The sequence below is a fragment of the Acinonyx jubatus genome, chromosome C1 (genome assembly GCF_027475565.1).
Source record: "Acinonyx jubatus isolate Ajub_Pintada_27869175 chromosome C1, VMU_Ajub_asm_v1.0, whole genome shotgun sequence".
NCBI classification, from domain to species: domain Eukaryota; kingdom Metazoa; phylum Chordata; class Mammalia; order Carnivora; family Felidae; genus Acinonyx; species Acinonyx jubatus.
In genome coordinates this window covers 157,821,675-157,839,363 of record NC_069381.1, presented here as the reverse complement: position 1 = coordinate 157,839,363, position 17,689 = coordinate 157,821,675, and the positions used below count along the sequence as shown (strand labels likewise).

Here is a 17,689-nt window from a genome sequence, read left to right as displayed (position 1 = left end):
ACTCTTGTTCATTTAACATTTAAGGAAAATGAGGCCTAGAGAGATTGATTGATTTGCCCAATAACACAAAATTCCCTTAATTTTTAGTCCATTTTCCTTCTTTAATCATTTTTTTAAAAAATGATGTTCTCTTTCTTCCCCACTTTCTGTTTCCCACTCCTTTACCAAGGACAGTGATCAAAGATTAGAATAGTGTATGTAGTTGGTGCATTTTTTTTATAGCCCCAAGAGGTATTCCTTGGTTCTGTTGTAGTTTTGTTTTTTTTTTTTTTTTTTGATGAGAGTCTTATAATTTGAAGTAGCATCACATAGGTTGTTTATAATTATCAAAACCAAATCTTAATAGCACTAGTATACAGAGGTCTAAGTGATTTAATTAAGTATGTGGGAAAAGCAGGTTTGAGAGAGGTCAATACCATACCTTTTTGTACCCTGGACCGCCTCACCCTCTGCTGCATGTTTTCTTAGCATGTAAACCACCCCCTTTCTCCTCTTCCGCATTCCTTTTCCTCCAATAGATAGTAAAATAAGCAGGAGTGTTTTGATATAGGTGTTTGTTGTGCAGAACCATGTAGAAGCAACATCGTATGGTATAAATAGCATGATGGGTTGTCTAAAGTAAAAGTCATTAGTCAAATGTTATTTGTGAAATTGTGGCTTAAACTTTGAAATTGTGCTTTTATAATGAAAGGCAAAATGATTTTATGCATTAAATGAAGATTTCAGGAACTATTCTTGTGTGATATAATCTAAAGTGTTTAGACAGTTGCTTGTTTGAAGCTGTAACTTCTAGAATTATAGTTTCTATATTTAGCTCTGGCCAGAATTTCATCTGGAAGCTCTAGTCTATAATGTGTAAAACTATTACTTTTCTCTTTTAGTTTTTCATAACTGCTTTCCTTTACTCTTCTACATGTATATAAAAAAACATTATGATGCATGTAGAAAAACCTTTTATGCAAAAATCTTGATGGTTTTAAAAATTGCAAAATTAACATTAATATTTTGAAATTTTATTGGTTTCCATTCAGTAAATTTAAAAGGAACTTTGTAGAAAAATTTTAAAACATCCAATTCATAAAATCCATTATTTCAAAAAAATTTTTTTTGTGTATTTATTTTTGAGAGAGAGAGAGACAGAATGTGAGCAGGGGAGGGGCAGAGAGAGAGGGAGACACAGAATCCGAAGCAGGCTCCGGGCTCTGAGCTATCAGCATAGAGCCCGACGCGGGGCTCGAACCCACAAATGGCGAGATCCTGACCTGAGCCGAAGTTGGACGCCCAACCGACTGAGCCACCCAGGCTCCCGTAAAATCCATTATTTCAGAGTATAAAATGAATACATGTTCTTTGTAAAAAGTCAAGCAGCAGGTATGGTAAAAAGTGAAGGTGCCACCCCATCCTTATTGAAAGAAAACAATTTATTAAACTATGAACTAAGCAGTGGTTTCTTCACTCCAGTTAGCGTCTTGTGGTTTGCATTGGCGCTGCTTAAGTCTTGATCAAGGCCTTCTAACAATAGAGGAATTCATAGCAGGATAAAGGAAAAAGAGCCTTGAAAATTATTCCAGAACATGTTTGCTTTATGTTAGCAGATAAACAGGCCATTTCTTGCTTTATGAAAAGTATTGTTCCACTGTCATGTGGTATAAAAGGCCTATGGGCTAAAGATAGATAGGGAGCATATCAGAGAGACAAAATGGTCCATTACCCTCACCTCCTACTTCTTCCCAGTATTTTATTATGAAAATTCAAACATTCAGGAAGGTTGAAGGTATTTTACAGTGTATACTTAACATACCCATCATATTCTACCATTAACATTTTTCTATGCTTCGTTTTTCATATATCTATCTTTACATCAATCCATCTTGTTTTTTCACACATTTCAAAGTAAATTGCGAACACTGATACTTTTCTTACACATTTCAGCATGCATATTATTAACTGGATTTCAGTATTTGTTTTGAGTGTTTTCTTTATATGTAAAATTTACCCACAGTGACAAATACAAAACTTAAAGGTGCATTTGCTGAGTTCTAATAAATGCCTATACTTGGGTAATCTCAGGTGACTTTTTACCGTATTAAAATATATATAATACAATTTATCATTTTAACCATTTTTAATATATATTTCAGTGGCATTAAGTATATTCATATTGTTGTACCACCATCACTACAATCCATTCTACCTTTTTTTTTTTTTTCATCTTCTCATACTGAAACTCTGTACCCATGAAACAGTGAGTTCCTGTTTTGTCCCGATACTCAGCCTCTAGTAATCACTATTGTACTTTCTGTTTCTAATGTGTTTGACTATGTTAGATACTTCATGTAAGTGGAATAATGTATTATTTGTCCTTTCGTGTTTGATTTCACTTAGCCTGTTGTTTTCAAGATTCACCCATGCTACAGCTTGTGTCAGAATTTCGTTCCTTTTTAAGGCCGATTAATATGAAGTGACTTTATTTTTAAGTTGCTGATGCCTTTGTGTTTCTTAATTGATCTTTCTTCAAATAAATCACTCTGTGTAACAAAGGTAAGTGAGTATTGAGGATTGGTTGAGGATTCCCCCAATATCTTCTTTTTTAATTGTTTTTTTAATGTTTTATTTATTTTTGAGAGAAAGAGCATGAGCAGGGGCAGGGCAGAGAGAGAGAGAGGGACAGAGGATCCAAAGCAGGGTCTGCTGACAGCAGAGAGCCCGACATGGGGCTCGAGCTCACGGGGATGGTCCCCAGGGGCAGGTGTAGATAACTGATGGGCCCTGCTGTCCCTGAAGAGGTAGCTTCCACTTTGGCTCCAGGAGACTGGTGGAATGAAAAGTATTGGGACCAGAAACTGGTTGCCCTTGCTCACAATTTAACAAGGGAAACCAGAAAGCTGGATATTTGTGTGAAATATTTATAATTTCCTAATGTTGGCAACTAATGTAACTAAAAATATTATTCTTTGCATGGCCAAAGAAAACATGTGTGGGCCAAATTTACTCTGCCAGCCGACCATTTATGACCTTTGCTAGTTAAGGAAAAAGTCTTACCTTTTCTCATAGAGAAAAGTTTTACTACTGAGTATGAAATGTATTTTAAAGCTACATATTCTGTATTTTAGGTTAATTGTATTTTTGATGTCAGATTCCTGAGACTATTTTGGAAAAACCATGATGTTACAGGTTTTTTTAAAAATTTTTAATTCATAATCAGCCTAATTACTTTGTAGTTTTTAAATTACTCTTATAATCAAAAGAATAATGCTAATTCTTCATGATAAGAATTTCAAACATAGAATTACATAATGTAGAAAATGAAGGCCTTCTCTAAGTCATCCCTATATCATTACTGTATTTGTGTTATATATTCCTTTTTTTTTTTTTTTTAAGTTTATTTATAATCTCTACACCCAACATGGAGCTTGAACTCATAACCCTGAGATCAGGAGACACATGCTGTACCGACTGAGCCAGAGCCAGGCAACCCTTGTGTTATACATTGTTATTAAAACCTCATAGGACTCAGTGCTTTTTAGGAGTGTGTAGATGATGATACCTGATATGTTATAACTTCATTTGTTTTTACTACCTGAAAATTTGTGTAATGATAACCACGCTTTTGTGTTTTTAGTAGTATACCAATGCATACAATGTGTTATGAAAGGTGACCTGATAAACAGTTTATTGGGTTGTTCTTCCCAGGATTCATTAGGCACTTAAGCTCCTAATTCCACCAAAGATTCTTCAGCAGGGGCACAGTGAAGGCATAGTCTTTAGTGCCCTGAATAATACCACCACAAAGCCTTTCCCTCAATAAAGGGAAAAGGCATAGTATGCACCATTGCTTTGGATATAATGTAATTTGTGTAACTTAAACATAATTCAGAGTGTTACAAGTAATGGAAAAGGAAACTACAAATGTAAAATATGTCTTAGATGAATGGAGACATAAAATGAAATGTAAAATGTAGTCATTTTCCTAAATCTGTGTTGAGAAATATAGCTCTCTGTAAAGCCATATATTCTTGGGGCACCTGGGTGGTTCAGTCAGTTAAGCGTCTAACTTCGGCTCAGGTCATGATCTCACAGTTCATGGGTTTGAGCCCCACTTTGGGCTCTCCACTGACAGTGCAGAGCCTACTTTGAATCCTCTCTCTCTGTCCCTCCCCGCTTACTCAGTCTCTCTCAAAAATAAACAAATAAATAAATAAAAGCCGTATATTATAAATTGAGTTCATTCAAGAATATTTACAAGTTCTTACCTGAATCAAACTTGTGCTCTGTGACAAGCCTATCTTCTCGCAGGAAATCAGGCTTTAAACAATGAATTACATAACTATTTTATTTTATTTATTTATTTATTTATTTATTTATTATTTAAAAAAAAATTTTTTTTTTATTCGACGTTTATTTATTTTTGAGACATAGAGAGACAGAGCATGAACGGGGGAGGGTCAGAGAGAGAGGGAGCACAGAATCTGAAACAGGCTCCAGGCTCTGAGCCGTCAGCACAGAGCCTGACACGGGGCTCGAACTCACGGACCGCGAGATCATGACCTGAGCCGAAGTCGGCTGCCCAACCGACTGAGCCACCCAGGCGCCCCACATAACTATTTTAATAAAAATTTTGCAAGGGGCACTAAAAAGGTACAGTGTGCTGCCGTAAGGCTGTAAAGGGTAAGTGAAATCATCTTGAGACTGTGAGATGGTTGGTTGTCTTGAGGAAATGATATTTGATCTGGGCTATGTAAGGATGGGTACAAATTAAATGGGCAGAAGTTTGGAGATGGTGGGATCATTCCAAGGAAAGTGAAATGTTGTGTGATGGTCCTGGGTGGAAGGAGCAGGGATTGAAAAAGAGTGGGTTGGAGTGCAGAGAACAAAGGGGAGGCATACAGAGATCAGATCCTGAGGGGCAAGAAGCCATGTTAAGATTAGGTCTATTCCTTTTGATAGGGTGACTATAAATGTATTGTCCAAACCAGGCCATTTGAGAATAAAAGGCAGCACCATTACTAATATGAATAAGTAAATAAATAACTACATGTATTTATATATTTATAAAAAACCAGATTTTTATAATGCTGTTACTTGGATATTAGTCACTTACCAATAGCAGCAACATGGTGTGGGATGTTTGCAGCAAGCTTGCTATGGAAGATGACTCTAAACTATATACTAGCATATGCCAACTGTATAAGATCATTGAAGGCAATTTTAGTGTAATTTTGGCCACTGGCTGATTTCACAACCCTGAGTATTCTAGGACTCCATGTGCTTTAGTTTCCCTCCTCTTGTTTTAATACATTTAAAAAATGTATTGTTGACATTTCAAGCCTATAAAACACAGACTAGTGTAGCAAATTCAATATCCTCATCACCAAGTTTGGGTAATTATTAAAATAATTATTAAATTTGTTTTATTTATATTTTTCATCTCCTGGATTATTTTGAAGCAAATTCCAGATGACTTCCCTTTACCAATTGTGTGGTTACCCTGAGCTATAGTTCATACAGTAAAGACAGGTTAAATGCCTGATATTTTCCCTTTCTTTACCAGCCAATAACATGTTATATTTTGTTGCAGATTGATCTCCTATCAAGAATTCTTGGCATTTGAATCTGTTTTGTGTGCTCCAGATTCTATGTTCCTAGTGGCTTTCCAGTTGTTTGACAAGAGTGGAAATGGAGAGGTGACATTTGGTAAGGAAAAAAAAAGATTATAAGGGATAAGTGAAGTTAGTGAAGCTGGTCCAGTCTTTAATTGCTAAATCTAGTAAATGCATATAAATTGCTGATTATCTAGGAGCTAGTTAATAAGTGAAGTATTGATTTCCTCAAAGAATTTACACAGATAAAATTAAAATGGTGTATTTTCTTTAAAGCATTAGACAATTGCAAAAAATTAAGGAATCTTTGCTCATTGAGTCATTTATTGACACTTTTACATTCCAAAAAATATGTGGTATAAACTTTTCTTGCTCTGGGCTAGCCTGAGCAAAATTCTTTATGAAACAGACGAGGAACAACATGGAATAATCATATCATTCTTGAAGGGATTTTTGGGTAGAGAGTGCATAGCTCCTCAGTAGCAGTTTGGAAAAGTGCTACGATGTAACACCAAGAATGGAACTGAAGGAGGGAGTTAAGAATAGTTAGCATTCTCTGAATCACCATTGTAGATTTTTGATTTTAGGAAACAAGCCTAGAACATTGAAACTAACATTTGTATTAAATATAGAAATTGATATAAATCCTTTGCTAGGCATATAATCTAGCACAAGATCAGTGTTTGACAAGCATATAAACTAGAATTTCTGTTTGTAGCCATGTATGTTTTAGTTTTTAAAGACGCTTATTTGCAGAAGTTAGTTTATGTTTACCGTATCTGCTCATTTTTCCTGCAACAGGTTTTTCAATAAAAACAATGCAGTGTTTTCAAGGGCCTTGAATCCTCTTCTTTTTAAAAAAATATATATTTTTATTGTGATAAAAGGACACATAAAATCTTAACCATTTTTCAGTGTACAGTTCAGTAGCATTGAGTATATTCACAAAGTCGTGAAACAGATTTCCAGAACTTTTTTATCTTGTAAAGCTGAACTTGAGCCCCTTTTATAGGGTGAATTTGCATCAATATGTTGTAGAGAGACTCTTGAAAATCAGGCTTTCCCTGAGCTAAATATTTATTCACCACAGAATTTGTCTTATAAAAAAAATCCTTCAGTTACACCCAAAGGAGGAAGTATCACTGCCATGAAAAGAATGGTGAGAAAATACAGGTATTAGAAGGACCAGTGGTGCCCTTTAATGCTTTTAGTGGGCACATTTTCTAGCTTGGCATTGACTGTTTCCTTTTGTCCATTGACCCAGTTGTTGTCTGTGTAAGATTTCCCCAAAGAATTACCTATGCAGAACTCCTTAGGTTTCTGTATCCATGTTGGCATACTCCTGCTTTGGAGCAAGCTCTGGCCATTCTGCCTTGTAAAGAAGGTCGATTTTTCCCAGAAGCACCCAAATTCTGTAGTTTAAAATATAAAACCTTATCATCTCATCACTCAGCATTAACCCCAGACCACTAATAATGCTGCATTTTCTGTTTTCAATAGGTATCACACATTCTCACATGTCTCACTTCCAAATGTGCAGCAATACTTGGGAAATACTTCCATACAAATATCTGTATTAGTGATGGTAGACCTGTGCTTCTATCATGTATCCATTGTTTTAAGAATTAGATTTCCCAAAACCAAATTGTGGGGACTTTTGTCCTTCCTACCTTGGTATCATGGTTCTTTGTGTCATCTCCATTTGATGCTTTTCGCAATTTCTATTTTAAAAAACAAGTCACTCAAGTCAGTTCATCCAGTTGACTAACAATAAAGACCCATGCCAGTGTTGATTAGTAGATTAAAATGGGTATAAGAAGCAGTTGAGTGGTTTATGAACACATTTATTTCATGCAAATGAGAGCTTGTAGTTATTAGATCCCAACTTTAGCATTTTAAAGATCTTTTGTTTTTCTCCCAGACTATGATTCATGAGTTAGAATTTTAAGAAAATATAATTAGGATTAGAAGCAAAACAAATCAGTTTTAGTTGTTATAGCTCCTGATATGACCTGAAAAATAAACATATGAACCCTCCAAAATCCTGCTTTCATTCTTCTGCTTCATAATGTAGAGATAGGAAGATTTCTATGGAATGAGGTACTGCTGAATGCCCTTTCAACATTGTTCTTGGAGCCCCTGGCCAGTTGGGTGGTTGTCTTGATGATGGTCATCTGTTTCTTGGGGACCTTGACCATTTTGCCTTCCTGTCTTGCCTCCCTGGTTTTGAGGATTCATTTTAGACAAATTTTCTTAAATAAAAATCATAATGAAGGAGAGAAAGTTTAATTTTATATTATTAAGGAAAGAGGAAAAGCATTGAAACTGTTACAAATGCCATTTAACAAGATTTCTAAGGCCTACTCATTACAGGCTGTTTTCAAGACTACAGAATTTCAGCATAAGGAACTAATTAACTTGGAGTTTATTTTTATAGGATTTTGGATCTATGTTAAAGGTCAGTTTTCATGTTTGTATCCACTTAATAAAATGAATTGTGCTTATGTATTTATAGATATATGTTTAGGTAAAAGGAAATTATAGATCCATTCTAACTGTAAATCCTTTTCACCAAATGGCCTTATATTTTCTAGTTTAGAATTTATTTAAAGTACAATTTTCTCTTGTGCACACCAGGAGAGAAAGGTGGGAGAGAATATTGGATGCCAGGTGTAATGGAGTGGGTGGGGGGGGGGAACTGTTATGCCATTGGTATCTCGTGGACTATGATGATGATGTTATTATCTGTGTATTTGTATATATTGTTCTCATCTATGCTTTTGTTTTTTTAGATACGCTTTTTAATACACATCAGATTAGATACTTAAGTTGTGTACATTTTTGCAAGTATTTATGTAAATAGGAATATCGAACAACATTTACTTGAGTGCTGGACAAGTTTTTTGTTTCTGTTTTTTAATTGTTAGAGATGCCTCTACTTTGGGGGAGAAGACTTACATTGAGACCTCGGTAATCCATTTCAGAATGTGCAAGCAAGCGCAGGAGAGGGTTCTGGAGTTTTTAAAAGAGTGAATAAAACCATAGTTGTTTCCTCTTTGATGTTCTTTTAATAAAATTTCTAATGCATGCTGTGGATAATTACTTAATGGCTTATATATCTGTTACTGCCACTGTTGAGCCTTGTGGAGGCCGTTGCATGATTGGTGTGTGCTAGATACAGTCTAAACTTGCCTTGGTCTCACTACTAGCCTCTAGTGTACTGGGTATTCTGCTTGATAGAATTAGGTTGAGGTAACCTAGATAACCAGTTATACTACATTGTGTTGTCAGTAGCTGCCTTGCATTTGTCCCACATTTAAAAAATAAAAGCCCATTGCGTTAACAAAGATGTAATCCTTCTAAAAAAATGAAACCCCAACTCCTGTCTATTAACTAATAAATGAATATAAGATATGTTGTACAGTCTAAGTTTTTTATTAAAATCTCATCAGCATTGTGTTCCAAAGTGCTTGCCTAGGAATGGGACCTCTCCAAAGTGATTTTTTTCAAGGGCACATCTTTATCCCCTCACTGTAGAACCCTGAAAAAGCAGGGATTCCTTTTGATTTGGTACTGTTTTTGATTGTCATTAAATACAGCAAATAGAAATGGGTTCCATTTGTGCCTTTAAAATAGACTCTTTTTCCCTGAAGGGAAGAATAGATTGGGGTGGCTTAGGCATAACCACCACTGTTTTTAAAAGGTTCGGGAGATGGAAGTCTAGATGTGAAAAATTACCCTCTCCCAGTGGGAACAAAGCTGTAGACATGGAATACTATGAAAATCTAATGGTAACCAATACCTAATTTGGTCTAGTAAGAATTAGAGCTTCACCTGGGTGTTCAAAATAAATCAGTAAGAATTTTGAGACCCCTTTCAGATATTGCAGAAAAAAATCCTGTTAATACTGAAGGCTACTAGAGTAGCTTAGAGTTTAAGGTTAAAAAAAAAAGGTCATAGTGTTATTAGTTTTTATGCATTTGGTGATAGACTGGTGAAGCATCTAGTTTCTATAGTAATAGATGCTCTTTAAATGTAAAGTCATCCTTCCTGAGAAACGGACCTTCACATATATTTGGCAGCAGGACTACTCTGTTGACTAATTGTATGGTAGTCCCTTCTGGAGGTAGGTAAAGGATTAATAGAAATACTTTTGCTTAGAGAAACAGAGGAAGTCACCTAGGAAATTAATGACCCAACTGGAAGTAGAACCTAGTAGTCTGGGACTGAGTCTACATGCTATTTTGATTGGGACTTCCTCTACCAAGTTCCTGTTGTTGAACATTCTGTTGTTGTTGTTTGTTTTCCTTTGTTTTCTTTTTTGGTCTCTTAGTTGTTCCTCTTCTTTCTCCCCAAGTTTTCCTTCACTGAAAAACTCTTTACTTCCACAAGTCTCGCCATTGTTTTTGTTTAGTTATACACAAGGAATTCACTGTTTTGGTGGGAGTCCTTCTAAAAGCCTCTCTGACTTCACTTTAAGAACTATGCAGATGAAACTGAGCTATTGAGGACTCCCCCGCCCCCACCCCACTGACAATAAAAATGTTTGGTCTCAAGCCTCTTAAGTTGGAAGCAGTGGCTCCTGCTGGGCTGGAATCCTTGGAATCAGGATGTCGTTGGGCTGATGGTAGGTGGGCTGTGTCACAGGGCTGATGGCTTGTATACCTACAGGAGGAGTTCTCTGGCCACACCGTTGGTACAGCAGCTCCTTCCAGGCTCATTCATGGAACAGGCATGGCGGCAGTCTTGGAGAAGAGTGCCAGCCCCGGTCAGAGGTAATTTTGTACTGAAGAAAGGTGAACAAGACCAGTAGGAAGCTCCCATAAGGACCAGGGGAGGGATGAGGGTGGATGAGATGGGGAGACACATTGTGGGCTGTTGGGGAAATTAAAACCTCTGTTAAGACATATTTACATAATATATATGCTTCAATGTGTAATTCATCTAGTCCAATCATCATAAGTGACTGATACAGCTGAACTGACTAATGTTATACGTCTGTGAACATTTTTACTTAATCACAGTTGTCACCATTACCTGCCCTCCTGACAAATCATACTCCTTTCCTTTGAGCAAAGAGAACATAATGACAGGCTACTTTTGTATCTGGCCCCAACTCCCTTTTCAAGAGGAATTATAAACCATCTCTTTCATAAGCCCATGCTCTGCAGGAAGTGAAAAAGTGGTCTATTGTTTTCTATATGTCAGAAAACGAATGGATTCCTATATCCCATAGCAATACCAACCTAGTATAAAACAGTAGATCATGATCTTGCTGCCAATAAGATGTGACTGTCATAGCCCTTTCATCCAGGCCAGAACTATGGCCACTGAAATAATACTCCAAGGAGTGCTATTTAGAGCTAAAGACCCTTGTTTGCCACTGGAAAGACGGGATTCTCTGTGGGGGCGGTGGAGGTGGGGGGAGGACTTGCTATGCATTTTCAGTTAGATGTATTGGGAATATTTGAGATTATTGGGGTTCCCTTTTATGTCATGCAGAACCGGATAAAACTGGATAAGGAGAGCATCACATGTTTGAGCTGTTGCCTCACACAAGTAGAAGCTCTCCAGTTCTGGAGCTTTTGTATAACTTTTTTTTTTTTTGGATAAGCACATCCTGGTAAAGTGGTAATTATGAATTGGATTTTAAAATAATAGTTGTACTAATTATTTTTATAAGCTTCCTGAATTAGCCTTAGGCAGTTGGTAGTAAAATAATAACAGAAGGGAAGTGGGACACAGCAAGAGGTGCCAAAGTAGGTTTGAAATTTTGTTAGTCCTAGTAACTATAGTTGTAGCCTGTGACATAGTCAAAATAATTAAAAGTGTCTGGGGGGTGGTAAATAAAACAGCACATATTAATGCTCATAATAAAATCATGTCCAAAGCTATCAATGACCACTTTGGGAGAAGTAGGAAATGTTGAAACAAATAGTCATGGAAAATGACACTTCAATATTTGGGAAGATTACTATGAGTAATTTAAGCTATCATTTTAATTGTTTCAAAGATATTCCAAGATCTTAGCTAGAGGTTGGTAGGAAGTTTACAAAATAGGATTTTAGTTAAAGTTTTTATTATGGAACTTTTTCTGAATGTAAATTCGACATTATAACTTCGGTTTATCCTTTTTGTGGTAGTAGAAAACAATTTTCATAATTAAGTAAATTTTCATAGTTTGAAAGCTTTTGAATCTTTGATTGTATTTGATTAATTTCACAGTAATATTCTAATATTTTCTGATCATGTAAAGGGAATTCAGTTTTATTCCACCATTGTTTAAAACTTAATCTAGGTAGCAGTATGTACATTTCTTGTCAAATAGTTGAGTTTTAGGATTTGTGACCTTTAAAATAAAGGTTATAAAAAATGTATTCCCTTTCATAATCTTAATATTTAAATTAAATATATGTAGTAGTTTAAGTTATTCTATTCTGCTTTCCCTTAATTTCTTTGTGTCTTATTAGTTTAACACTATTTGTTGGATCTTAAAAATAAGAAATCAAAGTAATTAATTTGGGAATAAAGCAGCTAATTATTTAAAAAAAGATCCTAAAAAAATCTTTGCTGATCTCTCTTAATATATTTAGCTCTACTTTTGGTAACCCTTATTATTTTAATTATCTTCTAAACTTTGACATATTTTACAACTGTTGATATTCCACATAGATTTGAGGGTAAACTTTTATATTGGTTAAAAGCCAAGATCTATCCCATGAATTGCTACTGAGTTTTTGTTTTTTTGTTTTTGTTTGTTTGTTTGTTTTTGCTTTTAGAAACAAAACCCCATATATTTAATTTGTGTTTATGGAAGGTGAAAATATTTTAATGTGGTTTGAAAATTATGATATAGTATTGCTAATTAGGCAAGAAATAAATGCTATATTCCATTTGAAAGAAAAGATGAGAATCCCATCTCCCCAGTGACATCCAATGCCTTCTTCCAACTTACTGATAGTAGTGACCTATTTGGAGCTGTTATATTGAGTCCAGACTGGTAGGATTTCCAGTTCAGGATTCTTACACTCTCTTCTACCTCCCCCTCCCCACCCCAGTAATGCTTTTATCAAGACAAAAATGGTATATAAACTAAAGGGAATCCATTAAACCATTTACAATATGAGATCAATATCTTATTCAAAGAATTTACAGAAATTAGAGAAAGTAGCATAGTTGGAGATTATAAAACATTAAACTTGTATTTGCTAATTAGTAAAATTGTAGCTATGGATGGTAAAACGCTTCCACTAATTGGCTTACATTTGAAAATAATTTTGTTCTTAAGACATCAATAAAACAGGCTTCCTGCTTTCTTAACTTTGTTAATGACTTTTTTTTTTTTTTTTTGGCATGAGCTTCTAAATTAGGCTATCCAGTCTATGCTTGTTAAAGTACCAGTCATTTGTGAATTGACTTTTATAGTAAGTGTAGAACTGTGTAAGAAAGTGACTGACATTGTTAGTGCATGAAGACCAGCTGTCAGAGGGTTTTGGTTGTATATTTACACAGTGTGACTGGTTCCTATCTTAAAGTTAGTGTACTGTGTTTAGTCCTTTATTTAAAAGTGAATCACTAATTTCACTTATCTTAAAATATTTTAATAGTTGAGACTAATAATCATGCTTTTTATGGGGATTTTGTAGCTTTGTGTCAAGACCATATTTTTGACAATATCAGAAGCTTTTAATAAGGTGCTTGCTGCTGAGCTAATGATACGCTTTTGTAGTATTTCTTATACCTATCTTCAATAGACAGATTCAGGCTAGTGTGAATGTAATAATCAAGCCTCAATCAAACCATACTTAGTATGACAAATATTGCATTATACTGTAATTTAGGTATTCATGCTTCTGATAAAGGGCTTAATTCGACTCCTTGAGGAACCGGGAAAACACTATTGATTTTATACAGGAATGCAAAGTAGCAGCCATTTATAGTGCAAGATATAAATCACTTCCTAATTAAAATTAAATCAAGAGAAATTAAGAACCTCATGGCCTTATATGTAATGGTACACAATCTTAAGTGTAAAATTATATTTTGTATCAATTGTGTTCCTGTGCATGGGTTTCTGGGCACGAAAAATTTTGCAGCTAATCTTAATAGAAGCAGATAATATTGACTTGAAATTTCTCTTAATTTCTTTCTGTAGGAACATTGCAGTGGACTAAACTACTTATTCCAGATATAATTTGTTTATTTTTGTCTTCCCTTTTAAGAAAATGTCAAAGAAATTTTTGGACAGACTATTATTCATCACCATATCCCTTTTAACTGGGACTGTGAATTTATCCGACTGCATTTTGGGCATAATCGGAAGAAGCATCTTAACTACACAGAATTCACACAGTTTCTCCAGGTGAGCCTAGTTTTCATAACCGATGTAAATATATACCATTTCTTCTCCACTTCCCTTTTAGTTTTAAGTTTGTTACCAAAAATAGCAATTCCCTGTGGCATTACACCCCCATTTCTTATTTCCCACTTCCAGAGGCAACTTTTAAGCACTTTTAAACTTGTTTCTTTTCAGCAATCACTTTCATAGCTCACCACAAGTATAGCTGCCATCTGTTACCGTCCAGTGCTATTACAGTACCATTCATTATATTACCCACACTGTACCTCTCATCTCTGACTTACGCTGTAACTGGACGCCCGTATACCCCACTCTCCTCCATTCATTTTGCCCATCCCCCCACACACTTCCCCTCTGGCAACCACCAGTTCTCTGTATTTATGGGTCTGTTTCAGCTTTGTTTTACTTTTTAGATTCCACATGTACGTGAAATCATATGGTATTTGTCTTCTTTGTCTTTGATTTACTTCATTTAGCATAATACCCTCTAGGTCTATCACTGTTGCTGCAAATGGTAAGATCTCATTCCCTTTTTTTTTATGGCTGAGTAATATTCCATTGTATGTATATACCACATCTTCTTTATCTGTTCATCTATCGATGAATACCTGGGTTGCTTCCAGATGTCTTGGCTATTGTTAATAATGCTGCAATAGGGGCACCTGAGTAGCTCAGTTGGTTAAGTGTGTGACTCTTTATTTCTGCTCAGGTCGTGATCTCACGGTTCATGGGTTAGAGTCCCAAGCTGGGCTCCATGCTGACTGTGTGGAGCCTGCTTGGGATTCTCTCTCTCCCCGTCTCTCTGCCCCTCCCCCGCTTGTGTGAGCATTCTGTCTCTCAAATAAAAACTTTTTTTTAAATGCTGCAATAAACATAAGGATGCTTATATCTTTTCAAATTATTGTTCATTTTCTTTGGGTAAATACCCAGTAGTGGAATGATTGGATTGGATGGTGTTTCTATGTTTAATTATTTGGAGGAAACTCCATACTGTTTTCTGAGAGGTTGCACCAGTTTACATTCCCACCAACAGTGCATGAGTGTTCCGTTTTCTCCACATCCTCAACAACACTTGTTATTTCTTACGTTTTTAATACTAATCATTCTGACAGATGTGAGGTGATATTGTGGTTTTGATTTGCATTTCCTTGATGATTAGTGATGGTGAACATCTTGTCATGTGTCTGTTGGCTATCTGTATGTGTTCTTTGGAGAAATGTCTGTTCAGCTCCTCTGTTTTTTTAATCATTGTTTTTTGGTGTTGTAGAAATTTTTCATGTATTTTGGATATTAACTCTTTATTGGATGTGTGATTTGCAAATATCTTCTCCCATTCAGTACATTGTCTTTTCATTTTGTTGATGGTCTCCTTTACTGTGCAAAAGCTTTTTATTTTGGTGTAGTCCCTATAGTTTACTTTTGTTTTTGTTTCCTTTGCTTCAGGAGACCTATTGAGAAAAATGTTGCTAAGGCCAATATCAGAGAGATTATTGCCTGTGTTTTCTTCTAGGAGTTTTATGGTTTCAGATCTTACATTTAAGTCTTTAATCCATTTGGAGTTTATTTTTGTGTATGGTTAAGACAGTGGTCCAGTGTCATTCTTTTGCATAGTTTTGTCCAGTTTTCCCAGCACCGTTTGTAGAAGAGACTGTCTTTTTCTCATTGTGTACTCTTTCCTGCTTTGTTACAGATTAATTGACCATATGATTGTGGGTTTATTTCTGGGCTGTCTGTTCTGGTCCATTGATCTATGTGTTTTTGTTCCAGTACCATACTGTTTTGATTACTACAGCTTTGTAATTTATCTTGAAATCTGGACCTCCAGCTTTATTCTTCTTTCTCAAGATTGCCTTGACAGTATGGGGTCTTTTGTAGTTCTGTACTCTACTCTTAAATTTTTCACTTTTTGGTATTTTTCATTGAATTTGAACTGTGGAAGATCAGGAGCTGGTTCTTTCATCTCTCCCTCTCTCCCACAGACATTTTCTGTCTCCATCACCATATAATTCATATCTGAATTACTATAATTTTATAAATACTATGGATGACTGGGGTGCCTGTGTGGCTCAGTCGGTTAAGTGTGTGACTTTTGATGTCATCTCAGGTCACGATTCCAGGGTTGTGGGATCAGGCTCTGCACTGAGCATGGAGCCTGCTTAAGATTGTCTCTCCCCCTCTGCCTCTTTCCTCCACTCGCTAATTTGCTCTCTCTTTCAAAAATTAAAAAATAAAAATAAAAATAGAGGCACCTGAGTGGCTCAGTTGGTTACATGTCCAACTTTTGGTTTCAGCTCAGTTCAGGATCTCGTGGTTCATGAGATTAAGCCCTGCATTGGGCTCTGCACTGGCAGTGGGGAGCCTGCTTGGGCTTCTCTGTCTCCCCGTCTCTCTGCCCCTCCCCTGCTTGAGCACTCTCTCTCTCTCTGTCTCTCTCTCTCTAAATAAACTTAAAAAAAAATACTGTGCTTGACTAAAATGATTACTTTTCTTAGCGTTTCTAGTTTTTCTTATTTGTTTAGTTTTCTATGTATTAATGCCAATTCATTCTTAAATTTTGCCTCACTTATTAACATTTCATTTTAATGTGTTTACAAAATATTATGTATTCTATCAATTTCATCTTCTTGGAGCTAAGAGCTTTCTTTCTTAAGAAATGGAGATAAAATTCACTTAACATAAACTTAACCATATAAAAGTGCATAATTTAAGTGGCATTTAGTACAGTTCAGTGCTGGGCAACCACTATCTTTGTCTAATTCCAAAACATTTTTATTACTCCAAAAAAAAAAATTGTTTACTCATTAAGCAGTCACTCCCCATTCCTGTTTCTCCTCAGCCCCTGGTGACCACCAAACAGCTCTGACTCTATGGATTTACCTTATCTGGATAGTTCATGTACAGTAGTCCCCCCATTATTTACAGTTTTGCTTTTTACAGTTTCAGTGGATCCATGGTCAACCGTAGTCCAGAAGTAGATAATCCTCCTTCTGATGTACCGTTAGAAGGTCAATGGTAGCCTACTACTATGTCACAATGCCTACATCATTTACCTCACTTCATCTTATCACTTAGACATTTTATCATCTCACATCATCACAGGAAGGAAGGTGAGTACAGCACAGTAGGATATTTTAAGAGGACAAGAGAGAAAGAGACCATGTTCACATAACTTTTATTGCAATATATTGTTATAATTTTTCTATTATTTTAGTGATAATCTCTTACTGTGTCCAATTTAGGAATTAAACTTTATCTTATGCATGTATAGGAAAAAAACATCATATATAGGGTTTGGTTCTATGTGCAGTATCAGGCATTCACTTGGGGTTCTGAGAACATACACCACACAGGTAAGGGAGGACTACTATTAATGGAATTATACAGCATGACTTTTTGTGTCTGGCTTTTTTTTTTTCTTCTTCTTTTTTTTTTTTTTTTTTTTTTTACTTAGCATAATGTTTTCAAGGATTATCCAAGTTGTAGCATGTATTAGTACCTTATTCCTTTTTATGGCTGAGTAATATTCCATTGTATGGATATACTGTTTTTTGTCTATCCATTCATTAGTTAATGGAGCCTACTAATTGGGTGTTCTTACCTTTTGGTTATCACAAACGTTGGTGTACAAGTATTTGTTTGAATAGCTGTTTTCAAATCTTTTGAGTACATCTCTAGATATAAAATTGCTGAGTCATATGATAATTTTATGTTTAATTTTTTGAGGAATTGC

General features: G+C 35.6%; 1 protein-coding gene across 4 annotated transcripts in view; it reads left to right on the top strand.

The window, feature by feature from the left end:
- SLC25A12 (solute carrier family 25 member 12) overlaps window positions 1-17,689 on the top strand; it is a 206,765-nt gene that overhangs the window by 127,541 nt on the left and 61,535 nt on the right. For 3 of the 4 annotated variants that reach the window (XM_053215279.1, XM_053215281.1, XM_053215280.1), the window contains 2 exons: window positions 5,579-5,694; window positions 13,823-13,962. In XM_053215279.1, coding sequence (XP_053071254.1) covers window positions 5,579-5,694; window positions 13,823-13,962 — 256 coding nt within the window. Of the gene's footprint in view, window positions 1-5,578; window positions 5,695-10,271; window positions 10,376-13,822; window positions 13,963-17,689 lie in introns of those variants that run through there. The other variant, XM_053215282.1, reaches the window with a different exon arrangement.